General features: G+C 39.6%; 1 protein-coding gene across 1 annotated transcript in view; it reads right to left on the reverse strand.

Annotated features, from left to right (window-relative positions):
- egfem1 (EGF-like and EMI domain containing 1) overlaps nucleotides 1-12,537 on the reverse strand; it is a 62,996-nt gene that overhangs the window by 25,913 nt on the left and 24,546 nt on the right. The window contains exons 5-14 of the mRNA XM_080888276.1: nucleotides 11,696-11,818; nucleotides 7,225-7,347; nucleotides 4,865-4,990; nucleotides 4,490-4,612; nucleotides 2,836-2,958; nucleotides 2,094-2,231; nucleotides 1,723-1,845; nucleotides 1,294-1,416; nucleotides 965-1,216; nucleotides 674-802 (exon numbers count right to left, since the gene is read on the reverse strand). Coding sequence (XP_080744402.1) covers nucleotides 674-802; nucleotides 965-1,216; nucleotides 1,294-1,416; nucleotides 1,723-1,845; nucleotides 2,094-2,231; nucleotides 2,836-2,958; nucleotides 4,490-4,612; nucleotides 4,865-4,990; nucleotides 7,225-7,347; nucleotides 11,696-11,818 — 1,383 coding nt within the window. The remainder of the gene's footprint in view (nucleotides 1-673; nucleotides 803-964; nucleotides 1,217-1,293; nucleotides 1,417-1,722; nucleotides 1,846-2,093; nucleotides 2,232-2,835; nucleotides 2,959-4,489; nucleotides 4,613-4,864; nucleotides 4,991-7,224; nucleotides 7,348-11,695; nucleotides 11,819-12,537) is intronic.

Below are 12,537 nucleotides of genomic sequence, written 5' to 3' on the forward strand. Positions count from 1 at the left end.
TGGCCCTCTTGTGTTCTGGAGCCCATAAACAACACAGCCTCCCACACAAGAGCCGTCAGGCTTTGATACATGACGCTGGATCGATGCACACAGGGAGCTATGTCATCTTTCTTTAACTAGACCATACTGCTAAAGGCAGTTCAAATAGCTCTGGGAAAACATGTGCCTTGTGATACAATCAAGGCTATGTGCATGCCCGTCTATGCTGTACTGTTCAATGTACAACTGAATCAGATATGTGATCTGGACATGACTCATTCGCTTTGGTCAATTTTCCCATACAAATAAATAAATAAATAAATAAATGTCTCCCCTTCATCCCTTTCTGTCTGAAAGTGAGATGAGGAGATGATCATGTGCCACTTAAAATAATGGTAAATATGGAGCCAGTTTCCCCTCTAAGGCTTTGTCATAATGTGTCATTTGTATACGAAATACTTTTATAAAGTCACAATTTTTTTTATTTTTTGTGCAAAATAAGCCAATGAGATATAGCCTAGTATTTACAAATCCCACCATATAGTTTTTATTACTTCTGGATGGAGCAAAGTCTTCATGCTAAGCTAACTTGCTACAGTACACTGATGACAGGTGGCACATGATTTATCCCGAAGGACAGTGTTTGTGTTATGATGGAAAGACGTCACTTCAGAACACTTTTAAAGATCCTCACTCTCGTTGCAGATGACCCCCGTCCAGCCAGGCAAACATTCGCATCGGTCTCTGTTTTCGTTGCACGCTCCATGCACGCAGTCTTCACAGCTTACACTGCAGTCCTCCCCAAATGAGTCATCTAGACACACTAAAAAAGGAAATTCCAAAGGAAATTCCTGAAGATCATCAACATTTAATAGGAAAACAAAAGGAGAGTAATAAAATAATATTGATCTGGTCAAGCACAAAGTGCAGACTCAGCACACATGCTTTGTTTTTCTTGTTTTGGGGTTTTGTTTTTTTACTGTACCTATGTGACTTTCCAGTCTGAGCTCTCCCCTGCGCTCTCTCAGGATCTCTAATACTTTTTCACTGTCACCACGGTGACTACCATCATCGTCGTCATCATCTTCGCTGCCGTAATGGGAGCGCAAGGCTGCCGTGTACTGCAGGAGCTGAGGAGCATTGCGGAACAGCAGGTCCGGTAATCTGCCAGCCTCGAGCTGCACTTCCTCATCTTCCTCTTCTTCATCTTCCTCTTCCAGCTCTCTGCCGTAAAGAGCTAAAGAGACCAAGTACAATGTTATATGTCAAGAAGAAATGCAGAGTGGTATTTGGAAAGCTGAAAATGTTACTCACACACGCAAGAGCGCCGGTCCTCATTCAAACGGAAGCCCTGTTGACAAAAGCACTCGTACGCTCCCACAGTGTTGATGCAGTATTGTTCACAGTCCGAGATCTCTGCCAGACACTCGTCAATGTCTAACAGAAGAAAATGCAAACATAGTGCAAGTATATGAAAAGATAGTGTAGCACTGCAAGATGACACAGATATGGATTTTCTTTTTTCTACCCATCCAGAAGTTGCACTTGACTGTACATCGCTTTTTGAGTAAAATGTTCTTTTTTCCCCCCTTTTCTAGTAGGAACTGGCCTTAAAAGGATTAATTTTTCAGGACTCACTTGGTAAATACGCTTTTTAGAATTTGTGTCATACACAGCTTTGCCACAACACAGAAAACCTTAATAAGTACCAGACTAGATGATCTGCTAAGAGTCCAACCTTACCGTCACAGCTGCAACCGTCTGGATTTAGTCTGTAACCAGGCCAGCAGCTGCATTCATAGCCGCCTGGATAATTTTTACAGAAGTGGCTGCAGCAGGACTCCTCACTCACACACTCATTATTATCTGTGGAAAGTATTAAAGAGCTGGTATGAAGAGATCCTTCTGAAGGACTGAAGCACAGAGCCAAAACACATTAAATAAAACAGGTGAAAACAAAATATATATATATATATATATATATATATATATATATATATATATATATATATATATATATATATATATATATATATATATATATATATATATATATATATATACACACACACACACACACACACACACACACACACATGTATAGAAGGTCTGACCTACACAGGTCTTCCTGTCTTGGTCAAGCTGGTAACCCTGGTTACAGGAGCAAAGAGGGCCATTGGTGGTATGCTCACAATGATGAGAGCAACCTCCGTTGTTCTTCTCGCAGCTGTTTACAATCTCCATCTCAATGCCTGGAGATGAAAGGATCAAACCACAACAACAGTACACAACCACAGATGAAATATAGGGTCAATGACACGGGGCATTTTTGGCTAATAGTGACTCTGTAAATCACATTTAATTTTGCATTTTATATGCTCAACATAAATACCTAATGAGAGTATGATGGATTTAAAAAGGATATAACTTAGGACTCGGTTGAATTTTGAGGCATATCACGCATGTCAGTCCTGTGTGCTACACTGAAATGTTTACAAGCAAAGTTTTGTGATTCAAATTAAAGAGCAGTTTACAAGTAACCTGGTATTTGCGTTTTGTTCTGTTGTTAGCAGAAAAAAAAGAAAATGATTTTAGAATGTGCAAGCTGCACCAGCCTGCGCTATAGTGTGCAGTGGTATTCATATTTATTTAGCAAAGGAAAGGTTACTAGTTAAATTCCCATTACAGTCAAAAAATCCCTTTGGGGTTAAAAATAAAAAAACTAAGGCACATTTGAATCAGAACATTTTCAACAAAGTCATTCTGAAATGATGTAAGTTGTTCTCTTATTTGCATAATAAAAAGCACTCAGCAGTCTTTACAGTTTGTGGAAGGTAGGCTGAAGTTCTTACTTACGGTAGCATTGTTTAGCATCAGCACCGAGTTCAAAACCCGGATGACACACACAGCTAAAGGAACCCAACATGTTGACACAACCATGGGAACACTTGGCATGGCCAGAGCTGCACTCATCAATGTCTATAAGAGGCAAATATTAACAAACTTTAGATCCTGGTATGACAAATGTCAACAGATACACCAAGACATGTCGGCAGAAACACATGAGCATGAGAAAAGTCCACTGATTGTGTCAAAGATTTATCTACTGTATTGCAAAACTGCAGAATATTATTCAGCATCATATTAAGAAACAGCGGAGGTAAACAGGATTTCAGTGTTCATGAAACTTGTATCCTGGAACCTGACTTTCTTGGTCGAGTAGCAGCTAAGTCTCCAACCAAATCCAGAGTTCCTAAAACAAGTAGATGTGCGCAGTCCTGTGGAAAGTTAATTACAGCTCTCAGCATCTTGCAGAACCACAATTAGCTATAACATTAAGTAACTACTTTCCATATGAGTTTCTCACAATGTAGCGGAGGGAATCTGGCCTACTTTGAATGCTGTTTCATTTAATTGAGGTCTGTAGGCATTGATTTATGCACAGTTCTCTTAAGGTCCCATCACAAAATTTCATTTAGGTTGAGATCTGGGCATTGACTGAGCCACTGCAGGACCTTGATTATTTTCTTTTTCATTTCATGTCATTCTGTTATAGTTTTGCTGCTGTGCCTGGACTCATTGTCCTGTTTCATGGCTCAATTTCAGCCATGCTTGACTCTGCAATCCCATAAGGAAAAGAAATAGTAAAAACTTATAAAAGACTTGCATAAGATGTGGCCTACTTCATATAGTGAATCATATAAGGCTTACATGATTTACTCATGAAAGTGGCCACTTTCTCATTACTTTCATATATTGTTTTAGTAAGTATCCAAAACATACAAGTTTCATTTATATAATTTTTCAAGGGATCTTATATCTTTTTTCACTTTTGTATGCTTTTCATATAAGTTTCACACAAGACAGATACAAACTTTATAATATTTATATATATCTTTTCCATATGGGATGCTTTGGTACACAGTTGAGTTCATGGTCAACACAATGACTGCAAGGCATGAATCGCTACACCCCCACCATCATGCTTGACAGTTGGAATGAGGTCTTTGTGATGATATCCTGTGTTTGTGTTTTATGGCCAAACCTCTTCCCTTTGGTCTTATCTGTCCAAAGGGCATGCTCCAGAAGCCTTGCAGATTGTTCTGTGCCATGCTGCCATGTTGTTTTTATAGACAAGTCATACTTTTTCATTCTTTTTGTAACTGAACAATCAGGAACTTTAACATCCAGCATGCTAACTGAGGTTGCAGAGTCTGAGAGGATTTTGGAGTTTCTTTAAGTTTAAAAGGGTGAGTTTGCTGGTAAGATAATGGTATTGTATAACACACACCTGAATGCTTAGACCTGCTCACACCTGCCAATGATCTAATAATTAAGTGCATTTGATTAGTAGCGCCTCGTTGCTACTTGCCCTCTTAGTTATAGGGAAGCAGTAATGGTGTAGTTAGTTTCTCACAGGACTGCATAGAAAACTTTCTTTCTCACATACAGGAAATCAGAGGTCTTATCTGAGTTATAGCTATGTGAGTGAGAGAGAGGGCTTTGTCACCTTCACAGTTCTTGGCATCTCCAGCCAGTGTAAAACCAGGTCGGCAGCTGCAGTGAACTCGGCCTTCTTCTGAAGTACACATCTGGCTGCAGCCTCCATTCCTCTCCTCACAGGGGTCCCTCACTAACACGAGGAGAAACATACACATACATATATTTGCAGAATGAAGCCAGGTCAGGACAGTTTGATGAGGACAATTTGTATTCTTGACATCTGAATCATACACATTAATATATTTTCTGTCACAACAAGATTGCTAGTAAAATTAATCAGTGCATTAGAAAATCCATGAAGACTATTCAGATTTTGAGCTGTGTAATGCACAGCTCTGCCACTTTAACAGATGTTTCTGCACCAAAAGTTAGGCTGACTTACATTTACAGTGTCTCCCATCCCTCTTCAGCTGGTAGTTCTTCCGACACTCACATTTGTAGTGATTGTCCCCCGTGTCCACACACTTGTGTTCACATCCACCATTCAAGACAGAGCAGGAATTCACAGCTTAAGAGCAAAGAAGATAGACGAGTGCTCAGTAAAAAAAAAAAAGTCAAAGTCATAAAGCCCATCCGCTCAGGTGCTCAAGTGCAGATTTAATGGGGCTGAAAGTCGCACTAAGTTTTCAGTAACTTAGAAAGGATGATAAATATAACTGAATTTTCTGGCAATTCAAAATACCTTTCACAGCTCAAGTTGCACAGCTGTATAATTGTGGAAAACACTTGAGTAAATGCAGGAAACTGGAAAAAAAAGGTCTTCAATAGGCCTGTTGGTCCAATGACTACCTCTAGTTTATTTTCTAATGATCTTTCCATCCTATCATTCCTGCAACTTAATGACGTGCCAAATATGAATATTAGCCGTGTGCCTTCTGGGTGCTCTAAACACAGACATGATGACACAGGCTGTAAAACTGAATGAACGGCAGGCTTTTAACACTGATGACTTCCACAGACACAATTAGCCATCCCTCTGCATCCGTACCTATCTTTTAACACAAAGCTGCAGCTGGAAACTGAGGGCATTAGGGGACATACATAGAAACAGAGATGTACCGATTTTCTCCAAGTAATAAATTGTTTCATTAAATGACAAATTTTATGGTCCTAAAAGGGTAAAAGTACTTTACCGCCTTGCATTTCTCCTTTTAAATTGTGTCTGAATTTCTCACAAGGATTATTCAATGAAGCTCTAGCTTCTACGCTTTCATTCTGTTTTTTTCACTACATTTGTTTGTTACATTTGTACAAAACCCAAAGTGAAGAAATTAGTTCTGGCATTAACTGTGTTCAGTGACTGCTACCAATGAAGTCTGGTTTTCATTGGACTGAACACTCACTGGCCACTTCATTATGTAGACCTTGCTAATCCTGGCTTCAGAACACCCTTAATTCTTTGTGGCACAGATTTATCGAGGTGGTGGAAACATTCCACAGAGAGTTTGGTTCATGTTACAGCGTCACACATTTGCTCCACATCCATGATATCGCCGACTTTGGGATTACGATTTCGCGTTGTGCTAAGAAACTATTCCCCACACCATTATGCCAACACCCGCAGTCTGAACCCTACCGTCTGAATGTTGCAACACAAATCTAGACTCATTAAGCAGGCAACATTTTTTCAGACATCTATTGTGAGCTGTAGCTTCAGGTTCCTGCTCTTAGCTAACAGGAATGGCACCCACTGTCATCCTCAGCTGCTGTAGTCCAAGTTTTCATATCTTGAGATGCTCTTCTGCATACCGTGGCTGTAATGACTGGTTATCTGAGTTATTAATGTCTTCCTGTTAGCTTGACGCAGTCTTACCATGTTCCTCTGACTTCTGACATTAAGAAAGCATTTTCGCCCAGCAAGCTGCCGCTCACTGGATATTTTCTTTTTGTTGAACTGTTCTCTGTAAACAATAGAAATTGTTGTGTGGGAAAATCCCAGCAGCTCAGCAGTTTCTGAAATGCTTCGACTGGCTCGTCTGGCACGAACAACCTTTCTTCCCCTATTGTAATGCTCAGTTTGAACTTCAGCAGATCATCTTGACCATGTCTGCATGTTTAAAAGCACTGAGTTGTTTACGGACTTATTACAGATTTGTGTTAACCAGCAGTTGAGAAAGTATACATGTCAGTTATGCCTCCAGTTTGCACTCTTGGTAAGATAAGATAAGATAAGATAAGATAAGATAAGATAAGATAAGATAAGATAAGATAAGATCAACACAAATCATGGCAACAACAAAAAACGAAAATTGCACACAGACCTAAGCATAAATGACAAAATATTGCCATAAACACTAAAAACATCAGAGACAATGATGCTGATGGATTCTCGTATACACACTTTCTACATCCATGTTCCGAGTAAGTGCATTATCAGTGTGTATCCTAAGTATTTGTATGGCATAACCTTTCTAATGTCATGAACGTGTAGTAAAGGGCTCTGATCGCCAGATGATCTGTTGCTTAAGTTTCATAAAATAAATATGGTGAGATTGACATTAATATTCCCATCAAAAGCTTGGAAAGAAAGCTCACAAGCAAATTCTCAGAATGTCAGGCTATCCTTCAAAAGTGCAATAAATTCAAACCATTTTTTTAAAAAACTGTATTTTATCTGTTTTATTACAAAGAGAATGATTGCAAAAAATCCTGAATTATTAATGTGGGAAAAATACGGTGTGGGGAGGAGTAGATAGAAAACAGTTTCCACAAGTGCTGTAAATCCTTTTCTTTAGTACTTACCGATACAAGTTCGACCATCTGAGTGCATGCGGAAGCCTTCACTGCACTCACAGTGATGGGAGCCCGGTGTGTTGACACATGTCTGCTGGCATCCTCCATTGAGCTCCTCACATTCATCTACATCTGAACACACAGATATGCAATGCATGCATACCTCATACAGATATATATTTATATGTATTCATGCACCCAGGGGCGGATCTAGAAGGGTGGCATGGGGTGGCAAGTGCCACCCTAAAATGATCCCTTGCCACCCCAAGTGCCACCCCAGTTTTGCATATGACAGTGTTGTTTATTAAAATAAGATAGCATTAACAGTTTGAGTGTAGTTACAGTCAACAGTGAATATAAATGCTAAAACTGAATGTATTGGATAGTGTTCCCGCCCTGCAACATTAACAAATGGTTCAGCCCATAGCAGGACCGGCTTTTTTCTTGCTTTCAGTAGCAAGCCATGCTTATGATTGTGCCAGAGCACATTTTGAACAACAACATGGGAATTTCGGATTTTACACAGGTGTTTGGATGTTACACTCTGGAAATGGAAGAAAGGTGAGTGTTATGAACCCTCTGTGGTCCACCGACACGCTGCACCTCCAAATCACATGACTATTTTAAGGTGACATAGCAACAAGCTGCAGCCACGCTGAGTTTCTATTTCAACCCACACTGAAAGTTCAGACTTCAAAGTTTTTACATTTTAATTACAGGCCAGTAAATCCAGAGTTATGATAATATATATAAGCCACGCTTTTTTCCTAAATACTGTCGTCAGGTTTTTGTGTGTGTGTGTTTTAAGCGTTTTCTAAGGACAGCGCGAAAACAGTAAAGAAAGGGGAAAAAGCCACCGCTTTCCTATCGGTGGACAAATGCACCATGTCGACCAATTCAAAAAAAAGTCAACATATGGAATTTGGTTGTTTAGGAAGAGGGAAAAGTTTTGGGAGTGACTGTAACAGCAGCGAGACAGAGCGAGCAAGTGTGTGTGTGAGAGAGAGTTTTTAGATGTGGGAGATTTGTGATGGTTAGTGTGGAGTGTATACTTAGTGTATTGTGTTGTCTTGTGTAGCTGTTCTGTTGTGTAGTCGTTTTGTTTTGTGCATATGTGTTTGGGTGGGGGGGAGGCTTTGATTTTGCCACCCCATTTGATTTCTTTGCCACCTTCATGCCACCCTAAGAAAATTTCTCTGGATCCGCCCCTGCATGCACCACGCCTTGCTTCTGACTGATTCAAATATGAAATTTGCAGCCATCACAGTGATGAATATGGAACAGTTTCTCTGCTTCTTGATTAAAAGTTTTCGCTTTGCTCATGAATGAGACACCTGTAACTGTGGTCAGTTGTGAGAGAACAGCGTTCAATTTAATGAAGGATTAAAATGAGCTTTTTAGAAACAAGGAATTTATTACATCCTTAATTTTAAAAAAAGTCCCACCCAGCTTTGAGGTGGTCTAATTAAACATTTCGTTTGACGCACGCCAAATAACAGAAAATGAATAACGCAATTTTACGGGATTGTGGAATAAAGAGGTGTAATTGTGTAATTTTAACCAATTTTAAGCTCCAATTTCTCATGCTTTAAAATGTTAATTATTAAGTGTGCTGTTCAGCTTATTCCCCCATCAGCTCCTTCAGTTTTACTAGTGAAGAAAAACACTAAGAGCTAACTGCATATTATGTCTCCTGTGAACAAAACGATGAAACGGTGAATATCATCAAGACTTTTACAACTACACTTTCTTTGGTGTGAGTGATGAGTGGTTTATCATGCTCTTTGCACACGATTCATTTGTTCACTGTTTTTCCTATAGTGTGTGTCAGAGAGAAGGAAGCCGTGAAGCCAAAAACCTGAAACCTCAACTCACGTATACGTATTGGGGACGGTGCTCATAAGATCCTCCAAAACTCTTCCTGCTTGTCATCTCTGACTTTTTGAGATTACACTAATTCCTTTGTTAGGCCTGTGTGTGCAATGACTGCCCAAATAAAGTTTTATTTTGTGTTTTCTTTTTGTATTTTTCCCAGGAACATGTGGTTCAGTTTATTTGAGCATGCACAACACAACCATAATTCTGGTTTCTCTGAGGTCAGAGAATTTCCTAAGTACTACAAATATACTAAATCACTTTCATGTAGTTTATGTGTGCATTTATTTGTGTTTGTGTTTTGCTTTCTACACATTTAAATATCTGGCAAACCCATGTGGGCAATCCTCTCCAAAGTGATTGCAAGACTATAGTCGCCTAAAGAAATTCCTAGTGGTTTGCCCCATTCTTTGAACATATACATGGATGTTAGAAATATTTACTGCACATTGCACTCGTAAGGTGTGTGCCACTGAAACAAGGCTCTTTTGTATGACTACTATTGTGAATGATGCTTAACATCCAAAACAGCTGAACAGAAAAAAGTTTGTCAAGGTTGCTTATTGGTTTCCCCAGTTGAGATCATTTCAGCGTGAGACACACAGTGAGGTGCATGCAGGGCTGGAGGTGTCACAGGTCAGGAGGTCATATCATGTGACAGCAGAATTGTTGAGCTAACACATACAATTAGGCGAAACAGCAGCCCTACTAACATGCTGCTGAACTGCTTTAGTGGCACAAATGAGGTAGAATTTTTTTCTTTTTTTAAAAAAAGGTAGTCTGAATGTTAAAAGAGCCCATTTTAGTGAGAACCAAAAACTCAAAGCAAGTTCTCTCACCAAAATCTTCAGGGTGCTTCAGTTTTGGTCAGATAAAACTCTAAAAATAGTAACGTCACTTTCTTTTCTGCCACATGTTAAAGTCAAAAACACTCTTTTCTGCCAGTAATTTAACCACATGTAGTGAACAAATGGGGCAACTGTGGTTCAGGAGATAGAATGGGTCACCCGCCCCGGTCTGGCTCCTCCAACCTGCATGTCAAAGTGTCCTTAGGCGAAATACTGAACCCCAAGTTGCCCTTGATGCATCTATTGGAGTGTGAGTCTATGAGTGTTTGGTGCAAGTGAAAAATGCTATGTAAGTATCAGGTTGTACTTTCACGCAAATTCACACAAAAGCCCCTAAAATAAGAAATGAACAGCTGCTAATGCTGCTAATGCTGCTCACTCCTGACTTCTCCAGCAACCTGTGAGGCATAAAAATGTTAGAGTGACACTATCCTGTCTTAAAGGTCAAAGATCAGGAGCATTTGTTCACACCTGTAGCTTTTAGGAACAAATGGGCGCGCCGCTAACTCAGCGTATTTCTTTCAAAGAAGACAGATGAACTGGGAGGGCACGCTTGTTATAATATATCAGCACTGCCTGTGTGGACAGATGCATGTGTAGGTCTACAGAGGCCAGATCATTTAAATGTAGCAGATTCAAGAAATACTTAGGGAGAAAACACAAAGGCCACTGAATTACCTCACATGGATGAATGTGAACAAATGCTCACGTTCATTTATAGATGGCACCAATGTTTTTAGTCAAAATAATAGGTGTCACTATGTAAAAGTTTCTAAAGTTAACTTTTTTCTCTCTGAGTTTAAAAAGCCCAAAAAGTATACAATGAATGGTAAAATAAAGGCCTAAATTAAATGTACAGTGATCATTTTTTGTGCTATTGCTAATGGAGCACAGTACCACAGGCTCATGTAAATGATGGCATATGTCTGCCTATACAGTAGATGAACACTGAGTGCATCATCTGCATAAAGAAACAACTCCAGTAAAGCTTCTAATCAAGAGATTGAGAAAGGATTAGGAAGGAGAAGAAGATGGGCAGATGCTGAAAAATGGATCACGCCAGTGTTTTCCTGCAATGTCATAATTATTTTTTCCTAACCAAGCGGTTTTGGTGCCGTAACTTTGACTGTTTCAAATGGGAAGTTGCATCAAAAATAACGTTATGATTGGCACCTAATGTCTCTACCATAACGTTATTTTTTACCCTAATAAACTTGCACAGAATTTCCGTGACTGTGTCTTGATTGCGATGCTATCTCGCTGGGAAAAACTTGACCACAGGCAGACAAGCAGCCAAAGTAAGCCCATGCAAAAATGCCTTCATTGTAGCTCCTGTAACTAATTACTCAGTGCATTTATGATTTCAGACTAAAGGTAAATTGAAGCAGGAAAGTGGACTGCCATAAAATGTTGGAAGAGAAGATGATCGCATTTAGGGCTTTCTGTGCAAAAAGCTTTATAGTGATGTCATAATTAATCAGCTAGGGGCCGTCTTGCTATGGGGTTACACAAGCTGGGACACATAAACATGATGCTCAGTAGTCATTAGTACTGAGTTACATGAACTCGATTACAGAGAACAGAGTCGTAGCACTACTAAATGATAACAAATTCACAGGCACATTATATTATATTATATTATATTATATTATATTATATTATATTATATTATATTATATTATATTATAATAATAACAATGAAGTTAACCCAGGAGGTCAGTGTTTGTACGCCAGCTATTTCTAGATGTCCACCTTACCATTGCAGGCCTTGCCATCTGGCCCCAACCTACTGCCTTCAGGGCACTTGCAGTAGTAGCTGCCAATGGTGTTGCAACAGTACCCCTCACAGCCGCCTTCATCCACTTCACATTCGTTAACATCTGAAAGAAGAACATTGAAGGCTAAGTTCACTAAGTTAATTCACAGTTAACAAAACATTGCAGCTTAATTAAATGTGACAAAAGGATTTTTGGCCTCACTGCATCCTAAACTCTTTGTAGGGTTTTTGTTTGTTTGCCTCTTTCCTTTCTTTTTATTTTTTTCTTTGTATTATTTTAGGGTCTTCACCTTACAATACAATGCGTCTTGAGGAACTGTTGTTGTGATTTAGTGATATATAAATAAAATTGAAGTCTATTGACAGGATTTAAGGATCGGTGCACTCATGAAGCACAATGAAAGAACAGGAGAAAGTCTCATCCCTGCTGCTCAACCACAAACTGCTCAAGTGCAAGAGACACAATCCTGAGACCACCAAACCTAACACTCCGTTTACCCACAGGGCACAACCAAGAGAGATGGACTAAGACCTTGCCAGGGGAGGCTGAGGAGTATGATCCCCCTAAACGTGAAGCACACCATCCAGACCCTCTTCTTGAAGAGGTTTTTCAGTCCAGGTACAATCTCCCCAACTTCCACAAACGTTGCATATGCGTGTTAGCTGTTACAACCCCACAACATCCAGAGCCTTGAGAAACTCAGGACAAATTTCATCCACTCCAGAGGCCTCGCCAAACTACCTCAGTGACCTCACCTCCAGTGATGGCTTAGTCATCCCTTTTGTCCCTAGACTCTGTTTCCTCTACAGAAGGCATGTCAA

This window comes from Rhamphochromis sp. 'chilingali' (assembly GCF_963969265.1).
Source record: "Rhamphochromis sp. 'chilingali' genome assembly, chromosome: 8".
Classification (NCBI taxonomy): Eukaryota; Metazoa; Chordata; class Actinopteri; order Cichliformes; family Cichlidae; genus Rhamphochromis; species Rhamphochromis sp. 'chilingali'.